The 25,950-nt window shown below is 37.1% G+C and overlaps 1 protein-coding gene across 2 annotated transcripts; it reads right to left on the bottom strand.

Annotated features, from left to right (window-relative positions):
* Window positions 1–7: 7 nt before the first annotated feature.
* apba2a (amyloid beta (A4) precursor protein-binding, family A, member 2a) lies at window positions 8–24,879 on the bottom strand. 2 transcript variants are annotated; one of them, XM_067435811.1, is made up of 12 exons: window positions 24,714–24,879; window positions 18,958–20,535; window positions 13,286–13,345; window positions 13,132–13,171; window positions 12,818–12,963; window positions 12,613–12,699; window positions 10,756–10,938; window positions 7,844–8,023; window positions 5,376–5,588; window positions 5,181–5,300; window positions 4,810–4,950; window positions 8–2,437 (listed from the first exon to the last, which is right to left on the bottom strand). In XM_067435811.1, the coding sequence occupies exons 2-12, from the start codon at window positions 20,503–20,505 to the stop codon at window positions 2,366–2,368; spliced, it is 2,790 nt and encodes a 929-aa protein (XP_067291912.1). In that variant the 5' UTR covers window positions 20,506–20,535; window positions 24,714–24,879; the 3' UTR covers window positions 8–2,365. The 2 variants fall into 2 exon arrangements, with proteins under 2 accessions (XP_067291912.1, XP_067291913.1); XM_067435812.1 differs by having other exon boundaries at window positions 13,132–13,168.
* Window positions 24,880–25,950: the final 1,071 nt, after the last annotated feature.

The following is a 25,950-nucleotide window of genomic DNA, read 5'->3' as shown; positions in this document are numbered from 1 at the left end:
ATATGACAACATATGTTTTTACGTTGCTCACCAAAATAAGTTAAGCAATTTTTTTCTATCTTATCATCATCAACTACAGATTCAACCCCATAAAACCATTACTATAAATATTTTTAAAACACATCAAAATATTAGCATTTAATTTAAAGTAAATAAAACAAAAAAATTATAAACATAAAAAGCACAAAAACTAAGAAACACAACCAAATTACTAAAATTTTATTAAAATTACCAAAATAAAATGAAAACAAAATATCTAATTTGAAATATTAACAAAAACTCTAATAGTATGATTGGTACTAAAATAACACTGATATACACTATATTGGCAAAATTATGGAGACACCCCTCCAAATCCTTAGATTCAGGTTCCAATCACTACAATGGCCACAGGTGTATAAAATCAAGCACCAAGGCATGGACACCCTTCTACAACCATTTGATAATGAATGGGTCGCTCTCAGGAACTCCGTGAATTCAAGCATGGTGCCGTGATAGGTTGCCACCTGTGTAATAAGTCCATTTGTGAAATTTCTTTACTACTAAATATTCCACGCTCAACTGTTAGTGGTATTATAACAAAGTGGAAGCAATTGGAACCAACAGCAAATCAGCCACAAAGTGGTAGGCCCCATAAAATCACAGCGCATGCTGAGGCGCAAAGTGCACAGAGGTCGTCAACTTTCTGCAGAGTGAATAGTAACAGACCTCCAAACTTTGTGTGGCCTTCAGGATAGCTCAAAAACAGTCCGTAGAGAGCTTCATGAAAAGCATCGGATGCAGTGGTGTAAAGCACCCCACCACTGGACTCTAGAGCAGTGGAGACTTGTTCTCTGGAGTGATGCATCACACTTCTCTGTCTGGCAATCTGATAGACAAGTCAGGATAACGGTACTTGCTGACGGCATTGTGTCAACTGTAAAGTTTGGTGGAGGGGGGATTATGGTGTAGGATTGTTTTTCAGGGGTTGGGCTTGGCCCCTTAGTTCCAGTGAAAGGAACTAGTAATGCTTCTGCATACCAAGACAATTTCATGCTTCCAACTTTTTGGGATCAGTTGGGGGATAGCCTGTTCCTATTCTAACATGTCTGCGCACCAGTGCACAAAGCAAGGTCCATAAAGACATGGATGAGGGAGTTTGGTGTAGAGGAACTTGACTGTCCTGCACAGAGTCCTGACCTCAACCCGATAGAACACCTTTGGGATGAATTAGAGCGAGCCTGGCCATCTCGTCCAACATCAGAGCCTGAACTCGAATGGTCAAAAATTCCCATAAACACACTCCTAAAACTTGTGGAAAACCTTCTCAGAAGAGTTGAAACTGTTATAGCTGCAAAGGGTGGGCCAACTCCATATTAAACCCTACGGATTAAGAATGGGATGTCATTAAAGTTCATGTGTATGTAAAGGCAGGCGTCCCAAAACTTTTGGCAATATAGTGGATTTGATGCTCAGAGAAAAATTTTGAAACGCTAAAATTACGTTCCTAAAATGATGGGATGGGGTTCATTCATGAGATAATTCAGACTCATTCAATCTATAAACATTATTTATAATATCATGCATGAACATCAGCTCAGTTTTTTTTGGGTTAGTATATTTTTTTAGTCTTCAAATCCGGCATGCTAACCTAATCTACAGAAATGAGTCCATTTATCACAGAGACACTGAAGACAGCCAGAAGAACCGAAATGCAGCCTATCCAGCAAATGTAACAGTATTCTTTGGATTTTAGCATGCTCGAGTCAAATTTTTGAGTTTGAAAAATGAGTATTGTTAATTAAATGTATTGATAATGCCCTAATTTATAGATGAAATTGTCAGTATGTCTTAACTTTAGTGCAGTTACTTGGTATTTTTAATTCTTAAGCACTTTGTTAGCACACAAAGAACTCAAAAAGGCTGGTAGCACTTAATCTTACATTCCTGTTCCTCATATACATACTATGTACTTAATATAGTAATTACAATAACTAGGTAATAACCCTGAACCTACCCCAAAACCTTACCTTAACTCTTAGTTAGGTTATCTTATTTTACCTATACTTTCTTTAGTAAGTACACTGTAAGTACACATAATGTAAAATTAAGTGCAACCAAAAGGCTTGAACCAAAGGTATTTAACATATATACAAACTAATAAGTCTGCCATCTTAGGCTGTTTATATAATTGCAGTAATAAGCAAGTAACAGCCCACCTTTTAGTAAAGTAATTATGTGATTATGTGTGCACTCTTTCTAATGATCTTCACATGCAGGCCACAGCCACATGAAGCAAGACAGCTCTTGAATATTTTTCTACTTTTCTTTTCGGAGGAGCTGTAAATGTTTTTGATGCAGGAAAAAGTCCCAGGTTCACGATTCCTTATATGTACAACGGAGTCTCTTGACCAGTTAACAATCTGAACATGACGGCTGGCATAGTTTTCATGTTAATCTGTTGAGAAAAAAGAAAGACGCTTCATTTTAATAGCATTGACTGCAATAGGGATTTACGTAATAAAAACAACTGAATGCAAAAATGTGAGAAAGGGTGATGACTGACAGGTTTTTTTGACTCACTGCAAAAGCAAGGGGTGTAAAGTACTAATTGTTCTTCATAACTGTACAGTACTTGTGTATTGTTTTGAGGAAGTTCAGTCGAAACAAAGCGTGTACTCTGACACAAATACACTGTCATGGCAAACAAAAGGTATATAATTAGCTTCCATTTTATATTGGTCATCTTTAATTGATTTTAAAATGTTCTTTTTTTTTTAATGGATTCATTTGTCATAAATTTTCTATTTTGGGCATGTCCCTCATCCACACTTATTACATAATTATAATACATAAGACATGTATAAAAGCCTGTTTTATAAATATTTTTAGTTCATTTGGTATTTACTCACTGGCCACTATATTAGGTAGACCAGCTCATTAATGCAAATATCTAATCAGCCAATCACATGGTAGCAACTCAGCAATGCATTTAGGTATGTAAACATGAACAAGACGATCTGCTGAAGTTGAAACTGAGCATCAGAATGGGGAAGAAAGGCGATTTAAGTGACTTTGAACACAGTCTCACATAGCCAGACCTTCAGACTGACTCCATCGCAGCTTTCATTGGCCAAGGAACGCCCAGAGGCCATCTGACTGACATGTAAAGCAACCAATCACCGTTCGCTTTGTTTGTCATATGAAAATGTAGCGTCAATGTCTCTACAACTCTTGGACGTATATTAAAAGTCTATACTGCAAACTTTACATACTTTACATACTTCACTTACTTTTGAAAATCCAGTGTTTATTTCCTCCTGATAAGCGTTTATTGTCACAGCTATAAAATCCTTCCACAAGATGTTTCAAAAATTATGTAATGACTGAGGACGTTCTGCAGATTATGGACTGCTCTACTCATATAAAGGATTACACCTTAGATCCAGTCATTACCAATGGATCATTCTTGCCTCTTCTAATTTAGGATCTGACCATTTTGCTATCCTTTTTAATATGGAATTGTCCATCAATCTCCCTGACTTCTCTGTCTGTACTGAATCCGGTCTCAGTATTTCTCTCAGATAACTGACAATAATCAACATAACCCCAGACAAGTGTTTCATAGCATTAACAAACTTCTCAATGCTAACAGGTTCTCTAATATACCTATATCGGTACATCAATGTAATACATTTCTTGATCATTTCATTTCAAACACTGCCCATGCTCGCAAATGCATCACTTCTGTCCCATCTTTTTCTATTCTTAGTTCTCTTAATTCTCTAATTTCTCTGGCACCTCTCTGTCAAATGTTTCTGTCTCACTCTATAATGAGGTTCCACACTTTCTTGAATATGTGTCATGAAAAATGAAGGTAGTTAGAAAGAGAAAAGCAAGGTCTACCCAGTAAAGTGGCCAGTGAGCGTACAGTCATGCTCAAAAGTTTACACACCCCTTGCAGAATCTCCAAAATGTTAACAAAATAAGAGGGATTATACAAAATGCATGTTATTTTTTTATTTAGTATGGTCGTGAATAAGAGATTTTACATAAAAGATGTTTACATAGAAAGAAAAATAACAACTGTGTGTCGTTCCCTGGATGATCCACGGCTGTTTTTGTGTTTTGTGATGTTCGTCTTAAGTCTCTTGTTTGTCTGAGCAGTTAAACTGCCCCAACTTTCTGTTGAAAAATCCTTCAGGTCCTGCAAAATTTTCAGGTTTCCAGCATCTATTGCATATTTGAACTTTTTCCAGCAGTAACTATGAATTTAAAATCCATCTTTTCACACTGAGGACAACTGAGGGACTAACTATTAAAAAAAAGGTTCAAACGTTTACTGATGCTCCAGAAGGAAGCACAATGCATTAAGAGCTGGGGGGTTAAAACTTTTGAACAGGATGAAGAGGTACGAATTTGTCTTATTTTGTTTAAATACTTTTTTTCCGGAAGACAAATTAAGTACAATTTAATTTGTTCTTCTCAAGGTTTCAAACCAGGGACTCAAGAACAACCATCAAAAAAAAGAAGAAGGAATCGACAAACACAGTATTATGAATCAAGGGTGTGTAAACTTTTGAACAGGGTCTTCTGGACTATATGTAAACATCTTTTATGTAAAATCTCTTATCTTATCTATCTTAATATTCAAGCACAATTAAATATGGAAACTGTTTTACATTAACCAAAGAACGTGTTTGGCTAAGACATTTTTTGACCTTTAATGGGCTAATATTTTGGCACGGTATTGCTGTACTTTTACACCCCTGCCAGAGGCTGGATTATTACTAATGTTCCACCAAAATATACGTGTTTATAACACCGTACCTCTCCTACAGATACTGAAAGGGCGTGGACGATCTTCTCATGCGCCATAGCCACCACACTCTGTCCGTTTATCTCAATTATTCTGTGGCCGACACGCACCCCTCCCCTCTCCGCAATACCTCCACGCATCAGACTACAGATCTGCAATTCACAACAGGATGACAGAGTAAAATATCAAGGAAGTCATGATCCCATAAAAAAGTCCCCTAACTATGCAAATACACAGCTGATTAGATAAGCCAAGTTATTGCAATGAAATTGACATTGTTTGATGACTGTTAAAATTGACTGTGTCATTTTTCAAGTGGTGTGGAAATTACACAAAGCAGCTCTAAACTTACTGAGCTAATTTCTTGATCCTTGACACTTACTATTCCGTTCTGAACGCTGAAACCGAGCTGGTATTGCAGGTCTGGTCTCTTTATGAGGACAGTAGTAACAGGTGGGCAACTCACTACACTCAGTTTCAACTGAACGTGATTCTTCAGGCCCTGTAACACAAAAATATGTAATACTGCAATCTAATGATACATTAACGTTGAATACATGAATAAGAATGTCAGAACCTTGATGATGCCCTGACAGGTGGCAAGAGGCAGGCCCACCAGGCTGGTGTCGTTGACGGCCATGATCTGATCGCCCACGTTGAGTTTGCCGGAGCGGGCGGCAGGGCCGTTGTTCAGCATGCAGGCCAAGATGACGGTGGGCAGGATGGAGCCCCAGCCCGACTCCACGATCACCACACCCAGTATCTCCCCCTTCTGCTTCTCTAGCTGAAGCTGGTTACAACAAAAGAGTCAAAATCTATTATTGACTAAGAGTAAAAAAGGAGTTTTAAGACATATAAGATTGTAAAACGAGGCAAAGAATATTCCATTCATCAAATGATTATGGGGTGGCAGGTGCTGTTATGAGTATGATTTGACACAATAATGATGTAGAAACAGCCTGAAAATCCTCCACGATCATGTTTTGAACATTTTATTTGTGTTTTTGTTTGCATTTACTTTTGCATGTACACGGATATATTGGCCTGGCTGGCTAATTAATCGGTCAGTATTTAGCAATTTCAGCTATATTACCAGTCTCGGTTTTAGCACATTTTAGTTTCGTATTTCAACGATTTTAAAATATTTTGAAACTGAAATAAATATTTTTTTATCATGATTTGTATTTATTTGATTTTTAGAAATGAATATAACATGAATAAAATGTATAAAACCATGAATATAAATAATAGTTACAGTTTATGTTTATATACATTTATTAAAGGTGCACTATGCAGCTTTCGTCCACTGGAGGGCGCCTATGCAAAACAAATGTGTAGTTTGATGACGCAAAGTGTGAGCGCAGCATCTTGAGAGATGTGGTCTTCTCATCACAGCCGGTGGAAAATAGGACTCGGGCAGAAATCATGTTCATGCATGCGGTTATTAACGTTACTGTAGTCTAAAGCAGAGCAGGACCGAGTGTTATGGAGCTGAGCACAGCTGCTGGAGCGATTGTTAAACAAATACCCGCCTCGTGAATACCGGGACTTTTATAATGACGGGACGGGACTCATTCGCCGGGCGCCTGCACAGATCCGCTCTTCCGGTTATGATTTTGAGGTAATGCAACTCTGTTTATCATATTAGATACATTTAAGTGTGTTTAAAACGATGTTATGACGTTACTCCGTGCGTTCACTTGTTCACACTGCTAAGAGTAAAGCGCTCCTGCGAAATAAAAGCCGAAACCGAGGGTAACGCAGATATGACGCAATTGACAGGCGACTCCCTCAAATGGTATGCTGAAACGTCCCTGTCCTTAGTTAAAATAGCAATTTTCTCACAATTTACAAATAGTTGGAAACATCTGGGATATTGTAGGTACTCAACTGAACAAAATATATAACACCGGCCTATTGTTTTTTGGATATTTTACTGCAAAAATACTACATAGTGCACCTTTAATGCGTTTATTGTCATAGTTTAGCACATTTTAATTTTCCAATATTTGAATTGAGAGTGTTTTGTAGAAAATATTGTGAAAATAAAATAAATAAAATGTAACATATTAATATTAAAGGTGGGGTAAGTGCTTTCTGGTAATACAGCATTTTCTTTATTCAAAACAAGATGTGTTTAAAGGCTAAAGTTTTATGTATTTGAGGAGCGGAAAAGCGTGTCTTAGTCTATTATTTGTTCTCTAGTCATAGCCAGTACAGCATGTGCTAAAGACTTTGTCAGTCACTTTTATAACACAAGCTTTTTGCCAATTAACCTATATTAAACATAGAGCCCCCACATAGCTACAAGAGACCTCATTCATAGCAGCGGAATATTGGATTTTATTGGAAATGAAAGTGATGCTGTGAGGGATAAACATTCATCTCTTTAGTGGGAAAAAAAGCCCCGGTATGAGCTGTGGAAAATTTGAAGGGATCTAAGAGCTTCATACAGCTTTTTACAGCGGATGCAACTGTAAACACAGCCTCGCTTTCATACCTGTCATGGAAGTTTATAGATCTTATTCAGAGCAGTGCCATGAGTCATGGCACTGCTCTGAATAAAATCTATAAACTTTGTTACCTTCTATTTATATTTCCTGATTAGCAGTGGTTTTACACTAAACCTCCAGTTGTAAGACTTCCCCTAAAACTCCTGAATTTGAGAATCCTAACCTGCAATAAAACAATAAAACTAACTAATCTGGAGAGAACATTTGTGGTAAAAAATAAATATATTGACCACCTGATCCTAATTTTGCCTCTTCATGCTTCCTGTATTCCTCAGTTGTAAGTCGCTTTGGATAAAAGCATCTGCTAAATGAATAAATGTAAATGTAATTCTGTTGGTAGCCGCATTGAAAAACCCCAAACTGGTCGACCACTAGACAGGAAAATGAAAAGTGATAAAACATTAGGAAAGACTGGGAGAGGGGGATCTGGAATAGACAGGTCAGACTCGCAGGAGCTTCACAACACGCTCGCACGAAAAGCAGCTACAATTCCGAGCTGCTGTGATGAAGTTTATAGTGCTTTAATTATTACCTCTTTAAGGTTTTCAGAATTGGAGAAATGGATAAGGTCGTCATTATACATCTCCTGTGTGTTCAGTATGTCACTGTAGTCTTTCTGGCTGAGGTCTTTGGGATTGATCCCATTGGCTTGGAGGAACTCCTGGTAGGCCATGCTGAACGCCTGACCGATGGACTGTGCGATGAGCTGGGCCTGTGGGGGGAGAGAGGGGAGGAGATGAAGCACTCAGCGAGAGGAGGATACTTGACGACGTGACGACATCTCAGAGCGAGAGAGTGCTTGAATCGAATCGAGAGGGTGGAAAAAAGTAAAAACAATTACATGAGCAGATATTTTATACAGCTCATGGTCAACACAATGAAGACAAATAATAGTAATAAATACACAACTATTATTTTATATATTAACTATTATTAGTTAACTATTAACTATTATTAACTATTGCTTACTGAATATGAAATATTATATGCTTGATAAGAAATTAAAGCTTTCAGCTTTCAATAAGATTTTTTTTTATGATTAAATATTGCTTATTGAATATTAAATATGATTGTTTAGTAATTATTTTGCCTAATTTGATAATGCATTTGGTTACCAATACGATTAGTTTGTTTATTAAATATTAATAATCTCTTATTGAATATGCAATTGTATATGCTTTTTAATCTTTATTTTACTTTTAGCTACAAATATTAATATGAAATATTATTTTTTAGTTTGTTTAGTATTTTGGCTAATTTTATTTAATTGGTTGACAATAAAACTCTTTATTGTTTATTAAATATGAATGTTAACTATTTCTTTTTTAAATATTAACTATTATATATTTGCTTAGTATTAATTTAGGCTTATTTGAAAATGTTTCAGTTTAAATTGTTTTTAATAAATACAAACCCAATTTCAAAAAAGTTGGGACACTGTACAAATTGTGAATAAAACCAGATTGCAATGATGTGGAAGTTTCAAATTTCAGTATTTATAGTTTCAAAATACAACATAGATGACATCAAATGTTCATCACATTTTGATTCATCTGACCACATAACAGTTTTACATCAGGAACGCCTGTCAGACGAATCAAAATGTGAAGTTCTTTTTGAAAAACTGGGATGCCATGTCATCCGTACTAAAGACGACAAGGACAACCCAAGTTGTTATCAGCGCTCGGTTCAGAAGCCTGCATTTCTGATGGTATGGGGTTGCATGAGTGCATGTGGCATGAGCAGCTTACACATCTGGAAAGGCACCATCATCCCGTCCTTTGGATGAGACGTTAAACCGAGGTCCTGACTCTCCGTGGTCATTAAAAATCCCAGGATGTCTTTCGGAAAAAGAGTAGGGGTGTAACCCCGGCATCCTGGCCAAATTTGCCCAGTGGCCCCTCTGTCCATCATGGCCTCCTAATAATCCCCATATCCTGATTGGCTTCATCACTCGGTCTCCTCTCCACCAATCAGCTGGTGTGTGGTGAGCATTCTGGCGCAATATGGCTGCCGTCGCATCATCCAGGTGGATGCTGCACATTGGTGGTGGTTGAGGAGATTCCCCCCTTCTATGTAAAGTGCTTTGCGTGCCTTGAAAAGCGCTATATAAATCGAACAAATTATTATTATTATTATAACAGTTTTCCACTTTGCCACAGTTCATTTTAAATGAGCCTTGGCCCAGAAAAAACATCTGCGCTTCTGGATCATGTTTGTCTTTTTTGACCTATTACTTTGACCTATTTGACATGTTTTAGCCGGCAGCGGCGAATGGCACGATGGATTATGTTCACCAACAATGTTTTCTGGAAGTATTCCTGAGCCTATGTTGTGATTTCCATTACAGTAGCATTCCTGTATGTGATGCAGTGCCGTCTAAGGGCTCGAAGATCATCCAGTATGATTTTCCGGCCTTGACCCTTACGCACAGAGATTCTCTGAATCTTTGGATTATATTATGCACTGTAAATAATGAACTTCAAACTCTGCAGTTTTTCTCTGAGAAACTCCTTTCTGATATTGCTCCACTATTTTTTGCTGCAGCATTGGGGAATTGGTGATCCTCTGCCGATCTTGACTTCTGAGAGACACTTCCACTCTGAGAGGATATTTTTATACCCAATCATGTTGCCAATTGACCTAATAAGTTGCGAATTAGTCCTCCAGCTGTTCCTTATATGTACATTTAACACATTTTTCCGGCCTCTTATTGCTACCTGTCCCAGCTTTTTTGGAATATGTAGCTTTTTTAGAATATGAATATGAGATTTGTGAATTATTACATTCCTTTTTTATTCACAATTTGTACAGTGCCCCAACGTTTAGAATCAGGTTTGTGTTAATAAAATTGCTTATTGAAAATTGCAAATATGATATATTATATGCTTTGTCATCATTATTTTACTTTCAGCTACCAATAAGAGTTATCAAATATTAATATTAACTATTGCTTACTGAATATTAAATATTATATGCTTGATAAGTAAGTATTTAGGCTTTCAGCTTCCAATAATATTGTTTTTTTAATGAAATATTAATGAATATTAAATAGTTTATGTTTGTTTAGTAATTATTTTGGCTAATGTGGTAATGCATTTAGTTACCAATAAGAATATTAAATATTGCTTATTGAAAACTAAATATTGCATGTTGGTTTATTAGCTAATAATTTGACCACATTTAAATGCATAATCTTGCATGCAAATCAATAAATTATTTCCCCTCCTATAAAATCAGTGCATGAATGTGCAAAATATTAGTTAATTAGCTGAAGTGTGTAAGTAACAAATCTGAAAATATTTCTAATTGCATAAATAACACAGGTCAACTAAACACACCTTCAGCCACTAATCATAATAAAGAAGACGCTTTAGCTTGAATCTTTTACAAAAATAAATAAATAAATAAATAATCAAAAATTTCAGAAAAGATTAGTCTCACATCCTCAGACTCAAAGACGTAGCACATCATGCGGTACTGCTTCTGACTTTCTGTGCTGATGTCTGAATCTGTGCAGTCGAGTGAGGAGGAGTTAGACAGACGCCGGCGGGCCATCAGAACCACCACGCTACCGATGTCTGCGATGTATGAGATGGTGCGGAGGGCGTTGTCCATCATCGTCTCCTGTGAACAACGATCAGGAGTCAGCCAATGTCTGTAAGCATTAATCTGCACCTTGTTCTTTAAATGTCAACAGTTTTCTTTTTAAAAGGGCAATTTGCCTTTTTATGAGATAGTGGAACGCAAGAAGTATTAATGGGGTGGTTGATTTTGATTTTATTCTTTTAGCTTTAGTTAGTGTGTAATGTTGATGTTTGAGCTTAAACAACATCTGCAAAGTTATGGTGCTTAAAGTTCAAATCAAAAGGAGATATTTTATTTTAAAGAAATAATTTTTCAAGGACTACAACAAACTACAGGGACTACAACAAGCTTATTCACAGGTTAGTGACATCACAAAACCTAAAACGTACATAATCTCTGCCTCCCAGGGACAAAGGCCATGTTCAGAAGAGGAACAATTGTTGCTCAAACGTTTTGCATTTGTAAAGTCACATCTGTCAGTATGTAAAACTAATGAAATAGCATGTCATAAAAGCAAGATGACAACAATAAGTTATAACGGTAAATAAATTAAAATTAAATAATAACTCCTCCAAGAGGAAGAGATGATCAGTATACCGGTATATATGTCAGTGTCCTCTATGCTCTGTGGTTTTATACCGCTTGTGAAAATGGATGTGTGGCGTGAGAGCATGAGAACAGTGTCAATAGATGCATGAGAGTTAGCGGCCCTGGTATTTATACTAAATGTATTTAGGGTACTGGTTTCCATAACAGATACCATAGAAACCATATAGCCCAGTAGCAAACCGTAACTCTTGAACCATGGCCCTCTGTCGCCAGGGAAAAAAGTAAACTCAGGCTACAATCAGCCCATAACTTTACAGTGTCCTCTTCTATAATACCGCATGTTACCTTTGACAAGAAACGCCACAAGCAAACATAATCCTCCATCTGCATCATCACATAATCAGTGTGTCATTTCAGCGGAATATGGTGACAACGGGCCATAAAACTGCATCATGACAGAGCTATGACCAGAGCACATTAGCAACAGAGACTTCTGCATATGTTGATAATAAATCAGTCATTACATGAAACAGACCATATAAACGTATGTTTGGGGAAAATCAAACTATTATGCAAAATTCTAAATTGAGGACGACAAACTGAATAGGCAGATTTGACAGGGTTATTCCCTCAAAAAAATATTTAGATGTTTATAGTCAAATTATAAATTCCTAAAATAACGTTAGAACTTAGTTTGTTAAAATTACTCTCTGAGGGTCCTCTGTTTTTTTTTTTTTTACCATGGTAGTGAGGTGTAATGTGTGTTTTTACTGTGGATAACATGATCCAAATACTATGGAAGACCAAATTACCATATTATCCTCTAACAATAAGGTTGTTACCATTTTTACAGATTCTGCATTTAACTCAAGCTACTGTAAAATGAGCAATTTTAAGAGAGAAAAAAGGTAATGTTCATTTTGTTTTCAATGTTTACCTGTTTGGCAAGTGTTTGTCATGGGTTGATGATAAAACCACAATTAACTGTCTGGTTTCTACAACTTTGACTCAAAAATCTGCCTTTAAACTTGAAATAAATAAAGATTTGACGTTTATCGTGATAATAATCGAAATGGACTGATATGAAAAATTGTATCATGTTAACTTTTTTGGCCATGTTGCCCACCCCTATGCAGTTACCAGGTTTATGTGAATTTTACCTACCTGTGTGTCAGCATTGAGCACCTTGATGGCCTTGGTTGAGATGAACAAGTCAATCTCAGTCAAACTCTGAGCTTCACCCTCTACAGACTGAACAACACAGTTACACAAAGGTTACAGTGTCATCTAGTGGACTAAGAGAGAACGTCTGACTCCATCTGCTGTTTTTCATGAATATTTGAACTGTGTGGAGAATCTTATAAAATACCTTAACAAAGTCCACGGCTTCCTGCGCTTGCTTCATGCGCACACTTTTAGACGGGTTTCTTTCGGAGAGCAGCTGGGTAGAGCCAAGGTAGTTTGCAGCAAAGATGATTCCATTGATGAGATCTTCTGGCTCACATGGACCAGGGACTGGAAAACGAATGCAAAAACCCGGATAAACAACTAGACTGATAAACTTGACTACCCGTAACTTGACTAATATCAATCACATACCAATGATACACAAATGTACAGATGCATATTTTAAATCTTTAAAGGTTCGTGTCTCAATTGTGTTAAAAACAAAACAGAACTTACTATCCACAAAGCTTGGAAAAGAGGGATTTCTCTGGGTCTGCTGAAAAAGCAAAAACAATAATTAAGGTACAGATCCCTTTTCAGGTTACAGCTTGCCTCATTGGATGTGAACTGATTCTGAGATTACTGTTCAGCATATAACTAGGTAACTTGCCGTTCTCTTTTGTCCGGGTGGTGGCTCTGTGCCAAAGTCCTCTGGACTACTTTGAGGAACCTGTTGAATCATGAAAACAGACAAGAATCATATTTTTGAAATATATAGGTACAATTTATAATTGACATGATGATGAGACATGATTATTGATGAAAACATAGGGATGGAGCCATAATATATGCTATTATAATAAAAAGCCAGTAGCCAATAGCTAGTCAGTTGTAGCTGTTACAATTTCATCTTTAAAGAGCTCAACAATTGATTAAGCTGTTTAGAATATTTGTGGGAATACATGGAAGTTAATACATTTCAAGAAGCAGCCTATGTATATAAGCAGGGGCAAAACAACTACATTTTTAGGGAACAGAACACATAAATTATGCCTCTGTATATAGATATTAGCTAAATTAAAGGCACTTCAGCGCTGGGAAGATGAATCTGTATTTAAACTGGGTCATTAATGTAGTAGAAATGTGAAATTATTTTTGAATTCGGGGCCTTCTAGACTGAGAAAAGACAGAAAATGTATTTTTGTCTCATGGGGATGAAAGACTACAATTCCCAGAATGCTTCACTGCCCTGTGAGGCCATTCCCAAAGCCACCAACTTGATTACTGTGACTGAGTTGGAGAAGACACTACAATTAAATACTGAACGTGTCTGTTCAATATAATGAGTGAGTCACCGCGTGAGTATCACAGCACTAACTGCAGGAGTGAGATAAATGAGCTTATGAGCTCTCGTGATGAGAGCTGAGGTAATCGCGACTACACTCGCAGCATACATTCACAACGCGAGTTCAGTCTGGCGCGTTTCAGTTCATGCCTTTGCAAGCTTAACTTTCATAGAAATTAATTTGGGAAGTTAAAAGACTTACATTGCTCACCATAGCTCCGTTTAAATGAGTGCCTGTAGCTGAGCTGAGCTCTGAGTGTAATCTCCCATCCCCCATGCGTGGGTTCAAAACATGCGGAAATGGCTCCCTCTGCTGGCTGTAGTCTTTAGCCTTTGGCCAAACATTCCTCCGATGATGCAAATATTGTCAATTTGCGTCATAGGAGAAATTTTTCCAGAAATAAAATGCATAAATCTCTTGTCTCAGGGGGATATGAGGGGGGAAAGCACAATCATTTGAATATACTCCAGGGTTTCTACTGATACAAAGCCATATGCTAATGGCTGAAGTAACCCTTTTACACATTAGCATTAGCATAATAGCTTTCATTTTTGAGGCTTAATTAAGGTGACCAGATTTCTGAAATGGAAACCGGGTACATTCCCTAGTTCAAAGGACAAAATATCACTTGTCATTGTCTATAAATTAAAAAATGAAACGATTTTGCATGTTTTTGTTTTTAAATTGTTCTGGGTTCCGAATACTATTATTATAATTTAATAATTTTGATGTTTTTCAGTCAAGCTGACCCTAACTAGTTTGAATATATGTAGTACAGTAATATAAGGTAAAGTATTAGTTAGTGTATATAGTAACTGATGGAAATGGCAAACAGTTCAAAATGGTATTATATTATAACAAAATTGACTTTACAAGAAGTATATTACAAAAATAAAACAAAATTGATTTAAATTAAACTGTAACAAATATTTAACACTTTCTAACTGTAATTACTATTTGAATGTTTTTGTAAATACTGTACACTACTAATAATATGTTATTTTATATTTGTACTTTTGGAAATGTATCTTATTTATCCCTAATTAGGCTATTTATTTAAAGCTACACTGTGTAACTTTTTTAGTTTATTCTTAGCTAAAATCACTTAGTTCTTTCAAAAATATATGTGCTCATTAATGTATATTTACTTCTTTCAAGTAATAAAGTACTCTCGTAATTTTATAATAAACCATTAAAAATACATACGGGTAAGGGTTCGGATGGCGGGTCGCCATGTTGCTCCTCCATCTTGAAAGTACATTTGCCAAAGAGGGACATACCCGTAAATTCAAGCATTGCTTTTCCCGTTTTTACACTCGATGGCACTGTGTCGAATGTGAAGAGGAGGATTGCTTGAGGCTGCTATATGATGATGGAGGATCACTCTTAAGCCCCTTTCACACTGCACGTCGGACCCGCAATATTCCCGGAACATTGCCGGGTCGCCTTCTGTGTAAAAGCAACCACGTCCCGGAATTGATTACCGAATTCGACCCGGGTCGGGGACCTAGTAACATTGCGGAATATGTATCAGAGTCGCCAAGGAAGCAGAAAAGAGAATTAAGACGGCAACGCAACGGGCAAATCAACAAGACAAAAGTAAATATTGGAGTGGCCTTTCCAAGATGGAAAGAGCTCATGAGGAGCAACGATTTTAAAAAGAACGCCGACGTTGCCTGCTTTCTTCTTGACAGGTAATATTAATTCAGCCTATTTGTGTATATTGGAAGTTTTATTGTTGCTTGGCTAATTATATCATGCTGTGCTGTGCATAACACTAGAACGACGTCTAGGATAGTTTTCCTCGCGTCAATGATGAAAAAGTATTGTTTACCTTATAACATAAATCCGTGTTCTATGACGGATAACATGAGATTAATATTTTAATTGCATTATAATTTGTTTGCCTTACGCTAGTGGTGTTGTACAATATACAGAATAACGATAGCACTGATAAAAGTTACTTTACTAAGATTAGCTTGCATTCGTCTGGGAACCTGATAGCTGATGTTAGCAATTAACTGGTTAAAAATAACGAAAACGTAAAACTATTATTAATTTTACATAGATTAATTTGATCATAGATCATTTGGTAAATTAAATAACTGCAAATTTTCAAAAATTCAAAAATTACCTCATCACTTGAGTTGAAGCAACACTCACCGAAGAGGTCGAACTGAAAGTTTGTGACTAAATCGGCCACCGTAGGAGTTGAAACGAAATCGAAATTGAGAGGAGCAGAAACTATTATTCACTGGATGGTCATATACCTTTTCACCACTAGATGGGGGAAAATATCACACAGTGTAGCTTTAAAGGGTTAGTTCACCCAAAAATGATATTTCTTTCATTAATGACTCACCCCAATGTCGTTCCACACCCATAAGACCTCCGAGGCCTTTCTGTCCTTTGAATGGAAGTGTATGCCCATTTGCTGTCCCCGTCCAGAAGGTAATGAAAACATCATCAAAGAAGTCCATATGTGACATCAGTTGGTTAGTTAGACTCTTTTAAAGCTTCGACAATACATTTTGGTCCAAAAATTAGGGATGCACCGATCATGATTTTACATGGCCGATTCCGATACTGATTTCCGATTTTATTTTATTTTAAGCAACAAACAATAAAGAAAGAAAGTATACATGAACAAGATGTTTATTTGGTATTTAATAGGCCAAATTGGCTTTTGGCCAATGAAAACAAGTTTGCAATCTGAAATTAATAGGAAATTAAATTAGGTTGAACCTATTTAAAAATTAACATTACCTATTAACTTTAACATATGCATATTCTGCAATCCAAACAACACAATCAACACACATTGAACAATCCAAACAAAGAATTAACTTAAATCAGCATTTGTTTTTAAATTCAGTTTAAAGAAAAAAAAAAGTCTTTACCAGTTAAATTAAAATAAATAATTAAATTAAATCATTTATAAAAGTTTATAAATACATTGTTCCAAAAATGTTAAATCAAATAATGTTTAGTGCAACGAAAAAACAAAGAAAACAAAGATGCTACAGCAAATTAATTCAATGTAATTAAGGTAAGATAAAATAAAAAATAAAATAAAAATGATCATCCTTAACTGATAGTAGGCCTATTTCACTTCAAGTGCATGGATGTTCTTTTTTACAAACAGAAGCATTTCGGCTCTCACAAATTAGTCTGTTTCGTTTCTCTTCCAACACGTGAGAAGCTGAGCTGAATAAGTGCTCACTATCTACGCTTGTGCACGGCGCAGAGAGGAGCTCGCGCAACTTCAGCGAGTGCAGGAAAGCGGCTCTTACCGTATTTGTGTGCCCGTACACCAACGGCTGTTTGCTTCTTGGTATCTGTACTTCAGACAGTAGCTCTGCATTTCCAGTCCTGCTCGCATATTGCAAAATACTTCCACACAAGTGACGTTCGCGATCGCGAATGATTGTAATATAAGCGTATGTGGATTGCGCAAGCGGGCGCCCTTCCGGAAAAATCGGCGGAAAGAAAAAAAAAAACGTCCTGTTGCCGGTCGCGCGCCAGAAGCAAAAACCGGCCGGTTTCGATTTTGGGCCGGTCAACCGGTGCATCCCTACCAAAAATAACAAAAAAATATGACTTTATTCAGCATTGTCTTCTTTTCCGTGTTCCTCAAATAAATAATCTAACGGTCATGATTCAAGATTCGGATCGCGTGTCAAACTGCTGAAATCACGTGACATTGGCGATATTAATCACAAATCAATCTTCTGATTCATGACCGTTTGATTCTTTATTTGAATTTTGAAAACAAATGCGGAAGAGAAGACAATGATGAATAAAATCGTATCTTTTGTTATTTTTGGACCAAAATGTATTGTCGACGCTTCAAAAGAGTCTAACTAACCAACTGATGTCACATATGGACTACTTTGATGATGTTTTCATTACCTTCTGGACGGGGACAGCAAGTGGGCATACACTTACATTCAAAGGACAGAAAGGCCTCGGACTAAATCTAAAATATTTTAAACTGTAACAAGAATGAACGGAGGTCTTACGGGTGTGAAACGACATTGGGGCGAGTCATTAATGAAAGAAATTTCCTTTTTGGGTGAACTAACCCTTTAACATGTTAGGCTTATTTTGAGCAGAAAGTACTATATGTGCACACATGGTTCAGGCCTGTTATATTGTAGATGCAAACAGTATTACTTTAATTAAACATTCATTTGTTAGTAAATGGTTACTTTTAAAACTGATAACGGTCTCTTTTGATAATTAATGATACCTCTGCTCTGTCCAGGTTATGTTCTTCATTGCAAAAGTAGAGCTGTATGACAAAGTAATCAGTGTATTTTGCAGCCCCCTCTGTTGGTGAAAATAATCACTACAGGATTGCTCCAGTAACCAGAGGCTATGTTGGTTGGAATTTTTGCAGTTTTAAGGGGCAGTTTTTAACGTACTGTTAAATGGGACATTTGGACAATTCCAGTCAGGGACAGGACAAAAAAAACCCAGGACTGTCCCAAGAAAACAGGGACATCTGGTAACCCTAGCATAAAGGAATGTTGTGTTGTTTTCCTCTTTTTATGGTTTTTACTTTTACTGTTCAGAGGCTTAACACAAAGAATCGAATAGTCTATTGTTTAAAGCAAATCTTAAAATTTGACTGGCCGCCTGACCAGTGTTACCCTCGCCTTAAGCCTGAGACACATCCCAGCAACCAAACAAGGGAAACAAGAGGTTTGGAGAATGGATGGATGGAAATCTTCAAATCTCATTGGAAAAGCTTGTCTAGAAGGAGGCAGCCACTAGTTAACGTCTGGTGCAATATAGTTAAGAGTCTCCAAATAAGACAAGAGGCTGTCTGATTAACATTCAACATCCACATTTTTGGTGTTTAGGAATAGGTCAATCTGGAATAAATGCTACCACAATAACAAGGCACCACTCAAATTGATCAAAATGTTGCAGTTCCTTTGCTATGAGGAACCAAAGACTTATTGACAGTTAGCAAAGAATTCACAGTTACCTGTTCTTGACTAGGCATTGTTTTCTCCTTTTCAACAGGTTTGGCTGAGTCTTTATGCAGCCATTTGTCTGGGGACTGTATAGGTGTATTAACATGGGCTCTGGATTGGCTGTTTCTCCTGCCTGATGATGTTGAAGAGGCGCTGGAACTGTCAAGTGCCCCATTCCCATTATTTGACTGATCAGGTGAACCGTTGTTCCTCCCTGAGTTGTTTGGAGCAATTTTAAGTTTGGTCTTAACTCCAATCACAATCTGGTCTTCCTCAACATCCACAAAGCTCTTTGGCTCTTTTCCTCCCTTTGGTTTATGACTACAAACAGGATGGTCATATCCTGTGTATTTGCTGTCTCCAGGACTTTTACTTTGCTCATGTGAATGTTTCCCATCTCTGTCCCTGTCGTCCTCTCTAGAGTATTTTAGCAAATGTCTTTTTTTCCAAGCTCCTCTGTCCTCTGAATCTGCTAATTTTGCTTTATTGTTGACCCCGCTACCGCCCTGGTAAGCAATGTCTCTTTTGTGTACTCTCTCCGAATGATGTCCTCTAATTCTGAAACTATGTCTAGTGTCTCCTCTACATTCTCTGACCACTGGGACATCACAAACTTTTGGACAGTCACTAGTACACTGATCCTGAACACTTTCCATTCGATTCCTAGGAGCACAACTTGACCCTGGGGGCATAACCCTTGGGTGTTTGGGGATGTCCTGGTTTCTTCTATAGTTACAAACTGAATCAGTTTCTTGCCCCACTTTACCATTACTAGAATCATGGGGACCACTTCTCTCATCTCTGGGAAAGAGTTGACTTGAACAATTGACTTTATGTGGGATCTCATTGTTGTTCAACTCCACTTCTTTCCCTGTATAGTGAAAAAACCCCTCATTGTCTTCTTCTTCACTGTCCTCTTCCACTTCTTCCTCAGTCTCTTCTTCATCCTCCTCGTCCTCAGCCATGGGGGCTTGTACGAAAGTCGTCTCTGTGATAGGCTCTGGTTGTTTGTAGACCATCTTTGGTGCATCTTCCTGAGGTACCTTGTAAACTCCTTCAGAATGTTCCCAAGCCTCCTCTGGTGTACGGCTATCCCGGATGTCCCGAGATGTGCCTGGACATTCAGCACCATCTGCACCTTCATGGCAGTCCATTCCTTCCATGTAGCTTTCATCCTCAGGACAACAGTGGACATAGTAGGTCATCCTATCCGCTTCAGTTTGCAGTTCCTCATCTTCCTCATAATCATGCTCCTCCTCTTCTTCCCCAGATCCTACATTATCATATTCGGATAGCGAGTCTTCTTCCATGCTAACTGGCTGAAGGGGGCTGTCGCTTTGGATGGAGTCGTCCCCAGACCCATCACTAAGACAGGACCTAGCTGGCGTAGGCGAGGGTGGTTGGATCTCAAGCTTGTCCAGTTTCTCAGGAATTGGATCAACTCCATCTGCACAGAACTTTTCACTTCCCTCAGGCTCAACACTAGAGGCTGAAGAGTTGAGCTCTGAAACAATCGCTCTGGTCCCTGGTCTTCTCCTGAGAGCCATGACTGGCTTCATCAGACCCACAGAAGTGGGATTCTGTCAGCCCTGAAACAAGAATTGCCAAAAGTTATTAAAAACTGGCTTTGATGAGTAGATAAAACAGGTTAACTTTAAAGTAATTGGTGACTGTAATATGGAAACATAATACAGTACATTGTTTATGTCAAACTGAAATCAGGTACATCTACCAAAATAAATCTTCTAACTACTTTTACCTATCTTTATAACCTACCTACAATCCTTTTTAAAAGTCCCATGGTATTAAATTTTAATTATATGAGGTTTTTCAACCTTAATATGAGCTCCCCTAGCCTGAATATTGTCCCCAAGTGGCTAGAAATTTTGATCGGTGTAAAGCGAGTTCTGGCTGTTATTATAGGTCCTAGAACTAATGGTGGAAATACCTACTTTTGGGCATGTTCGCACCACAGGAACTGGGAACAATTGTAGTTCTAGGAATGCCTTTTGGGGGAAATAAATTAGCTCCTACTTCAGAGTAGGGTCTAACCGACAAAAGGAACTAACAGTGGCGTAAGCGTACAGTGATTGGCTGAACGCATGCGAAACACCAGCACCAGCCATTTAAAAAAAAGCTGTGTACAGATTATAGCCTATATATTTACAACACAAACTAACTCTACAAACATGGAAAATAGTAATAGATGGACCTCTCAACCTTTATGCTAAGGAGAAAATCCAACGCAACTTTAAGGGGACCAAGTGAAACATGTTTATGTATTTCAGCTCAGCTAGCGACATAACCACACGGCAAACGCTAATATTTTTCATATACTGTCTACTTTCTTTGAATAACAGTTCTATCAAATAACGTATTGGACAGGACTGTTAAACAGATCGTAAAGCTGCTGTGTGCTCACGCTCTGGCATTCTCAGTAGCGTCAAAATAAAAGTCACAACAACAAGTTCAGCTTACGTTAGGTTACATGGTGGTGTGAATTTAACAAAACAGCCCAAGGGGAACTTTTACCATCCTGGTAGCTAGTTCCTATAACTTAGTTCCTTAAACTACTCTTTGCAAAAGGCCCTCATGTGACCAACTTGAACTTGAAATCTGCTTGGGGGGGAGATCTTTCGCCATGAAATGACGTGTGGATTCCTACTAAAATTACAGGATTTCAACAGTAAATGTGACCACACCTTTATGCAGGGAAAAACAGATTCAGATCAAGATCCTTTGAAATCATCACAAGGATTCAATCATATGTTTTATTGAAAAAAAGCAAATGTTTGCCCCTTAATAGTGCAACACACTAACCAATAACAGAACATTTATTAGCCAGGTAGAGATGAAGAGATTCTCAAGATATATGAACATAATGTTTGGTACAATAAAGTATGCAGTGAAATAAAGTGCTAATATCCAGAAAGTACTGGAATAAAATGTGCCAATATCCAGAACTGATTACAAGGCATCATTCTATATGCAATTAAATCTATACCTTGACTCAGCTTGACTTGAACTCCCTGGGTTGTATTAAAACCTCTGAGGAAAACAACCTCATCCAAATCAAGCACAGTACACCACAGCATCAGAGAGACAGATCTGCACAATTCAGCAGGTGTATCAGCAGGAAACATGCTGATACTTTCCGGCACACCAGGGATTTCTCTCTTGATGAGAGGCATCAGATTCCCAGTGGAAATACGGCCTCCTGCTTTTGATTGTGACTCACTTAAGTCCCCTTATACAACACAAGCTTGCTTCAACACAGATGGACAGGTTTTTTTTAGGTTCACAAAGAAAAAGAAAAAACCTTTAGGGGTACAACAGCTTGCCACTGAGGCAGTACCCTAAAAAGGACATCTTTGTCATTTTTTACCACAAGAAGTATTTGTACTCAAAGGTACTAATAGCTTAGTAGAGCTTTATTATTCAGCATTGCATAATTGTGCCTTCATAAATGTGCCTTCACTGCTAAACATTTAAGAATGGAAAAATCACGGGTGGCAGAATGGTTTTTTTTTCAGCCACTATTTAGATTTGCTTAACTTGTTAATCTATCTGCTAATGTGGTTTATATACATTTGCAAAGTAAAAGTGGCCCAGACCTTAATAGAAAAAAACAGCAAGCATAAGCTGAAAACTTGGTCTTGGTTGAAGCATGTAATCGAACACATTAGTATCGCTATTAGATCACCAAACAACTTCTAACTGGCCAATATACTTGTCTTCCTTAATGTTCCTCATATGTTCAGCAACTGTCAATGAATTTGCAGAGGGGTTTCCCCCCGTTTGGTCTAAATTGTAGAGCTTTCTTATTCAGCATTGCATAAATGTGCCTTAATTTATTTCTCTGTGATGCTCATTTAACAAAATAGGTTTGAAATAAACACCATTTTAAGTATTTGAATGCACTTAGATTTAAATAGATTATCTTATGTTCACGAATGCCACTTGAACTAACATGACATTTCCACGGTTCACAGTTCACACCCATTGAACAATGAATCTCCATGATTTTTCAATTACTTTTCAGATAATTCTTGATTATGAGATTATTTTAAATTATGATTTAAATATTTTAATATTTTAGAGCAGAAAATAGATAGGAAAAAATATATTAATTTCTTCTTAAAATGCCCTGATATTTCCAGATTTTAAAAGCTTTTCTTCATTCATGATATGGACTAAAAATCATTTATAGACTATAGATTGCACTCAAATTGAGCAACTTGAAAATGTATAAACACTATAGTATTTTAATCTTTTAGTTTAAATTTTCGTTGATTTTCCAGTATTAGAAACCAAAAATTTCAACATTTAAAATTCCCTCACTATGCATATCCATATTTTCCTATTACCTTATAACCATATGTGACCCTGGAGCTCAAAACCAGTCATAAGTCACACAGGTATATTTGTGGCAATAGCCAACAATACATTGTATGGGTCAAAATGATCAAGTTTTCCTTTATGCAGAAACTCATTAGGATATTAAGTAAAGATCATGTTCCATGAAGATATTTTGTAAATTTCCTACTGTAAATATATCTAAAATGTATTAATAGTAGTAATATGCGTTACTAAGGACTTCATCTGGACAACTTTAAAGGTGATTTTATTAAAATTTAGATTTCTTTTACACCCTCAGATTCCAGATTTTCAAATAGTTGCATCTTGAACAAACATTCTATCCTAACAAACCATGCATTAATAGAAAGCTTAATTATTCAGCTTTCAGATGGTGTATATATATTAACTTTAAAAAATGGACCCTTATGACTGGTTTTGTGGTCCATAGTCACATATTACCTTAAACAACAACAACAACACAAAGATCTGCCCATATCTGACAAATTAAATGGATTGGTAAAGGAAAAATACACAAATGCACAATCTGTCAAACATGGGTTTAAATGTAAAGGTGCAAGTGCAACCCTTAGATCTGCAGAGAGCTGTTGTCTCATTTAAATGTAAATGCTTTTGTCTGGATATTTCCCTGCTGAGAAAATGAAAAAAGAAAACATCTTAAACCAGCCAGCCAATTAAGACAAGCTAGTAAAAGAACCACAGTTTTGTTGGCTTCATCTGGTCAACAAGCTAGTCTGACCAGGTAAAAAGTATCCCAAACCTCTCTAAACAGCCTATAAGGGACAATAAAAGCGGTGTGTGCTCTTTTAAGCTGTTTTTTTTAGCAAGGTTGTATGGTCAGATAACAACCTTAGTTTTATCCAAATGCATTTGTACAGCTTTTGCTTTTTATAACAGCTCACAAAACATTCTTTCGATTCAGAATTTTAAATATTTCGAAAAGTTTCTAAATGAACCTCCTTCAGCACCAAAATAAGCCCAGCAGTTCTGACGTCACAATCCATTCTTCCAGTGATCTCGAGCCTGAATTACTGCAACATCCATCGACCCGACTCCCCACAGCCCAAATTAATCACAAACACAGCTCATACTCCGTGAATAATAGCCAAAATGCTCTGCACATAACATCATATGGAACATGTGCCCGCCTCATATCCAGAGAATATGAAGATACGTCGCCGTTTCAGCGTCATTGAGATGCCATAAATGTGCACGCGCTTAAAACCTGCACTCACTCACAACGACAAAATAACACGTGGCGATGAGCATTCGCACGTTGTGCATCTTATCTTTTTAGTGCAGGTATTATAAAACTGACTAAAATCGAAGCGTGTAATATATCATTTAAAAACCGACCGAAGATAAGCTTTTAAAATGAGCAAGCGCTTACCGAAGCCAGTTTGGCGTTGCTCAACCAAATGAATGGCTATCTGTCGTTGTTGTGCTCAGACATTTACAGACCAAATGTTAGGACATGTCTTTGATGAACCACAGATGCTGAGGAACGTGGTAGCTTATACACACATACACACACACCCTCAGCATCCCGGGACAGAAAAGCGCTTTATGACTTTTTTTTTTTTTTTTTTTTTTTTAAAGAGACAGTAGCTACTAGCAAATACATTCTTTAGATTTGTCCAAAACTTAAAAATATTCTGTTTTTCTGTGAGAAGAATGCTCTTCCCTTTCTGAAGTCAACAAACTTAATTTACAGATAGTCTTTTCTTTATCTATCAGCCTAAACTATTCATGTCTGGAAAACATCACAATAGTGCACTTTATGTAGGCTAATATAACAATATGCAATAATAAAAATTGTGTTGTTGGGGCTTTATCTTGAATTTCCCTATATAGCGCATTATTTCAGAGGACAGCCATTTGTAGTAGTGTGGTAATTATCGAATACACTCTTTCAGTCCTACAATGCACTTCAATAGCAAGTGTATTGTATTGAATAGCAAGTAATTGATGTAAACTCATCAACTAGGCGCTAAAGAATACCCTGCACTGGAAGTGTTGTGCCAAATTAATTCTAGTGTCTTGGCAGAAGATGGTGTCCGCAGCACTTCTGCCGCACTCAGTGTCCGAATTCACACACTCATTTCCATTCTCTCATTCAGTGTACTATATTGGTAATAAAGGGAATAGCAAATAGTGTAGGGCACAATTTTCTCTGAGAGATAGACGTACAGTCTGAAGAGAAGAGAGGTTTCTTTAAATAGTTCATACATAGATCATCAAAGAATCCAGAACTGTGAAATCATGCAAATATACTTTACAAATGTAACCGCCCTACTTGACCCGCTGAGCTGGATTAGGGTCTCCAGCGTGGGAGGCTATAAGGACACTAAAGACCACAGCCGCTAGCGCACCAGGCCATGTCCATTACACATACAATAAAGACCCCATAAAATCTGTTTAAAATGTAAAGTTCAGTTTTTAAAATCAGAGCTGTTGTCTTATTGTTACACACTGAAAAAAGTGTGTTGTATTTACATGTTTAATTGTGTACATCGGTCCCACATAAATCAATTAAGTTAAATAATTTTTTACTACAACATCATGGAATAAATACATTTTAAGTGAATCAATTAAGTAGTTTCAAATTGATATATGGCTCCCTGAAA

The sequence above is a fragment of the Pseudorasbora parva genome, chromosome 25 (genome assembly GCF_024679245.1).
Source record: "Pseudorasbora parva isolate DD20220531a chromosome 25, ASM2467924v1, whole genome shotgun sequence".
Lineage (NCBI taxonomy): Eukaryota > Metazoa > Chordata > Actinopteri > Cypriniformes > Gobionidae > Pseudorasbora > Pseudorasbora parva.
Note: the sequence above shows the minus strand (reverse complement) of the source record. Positions and strands in the feature narration are given on the sequence as shown.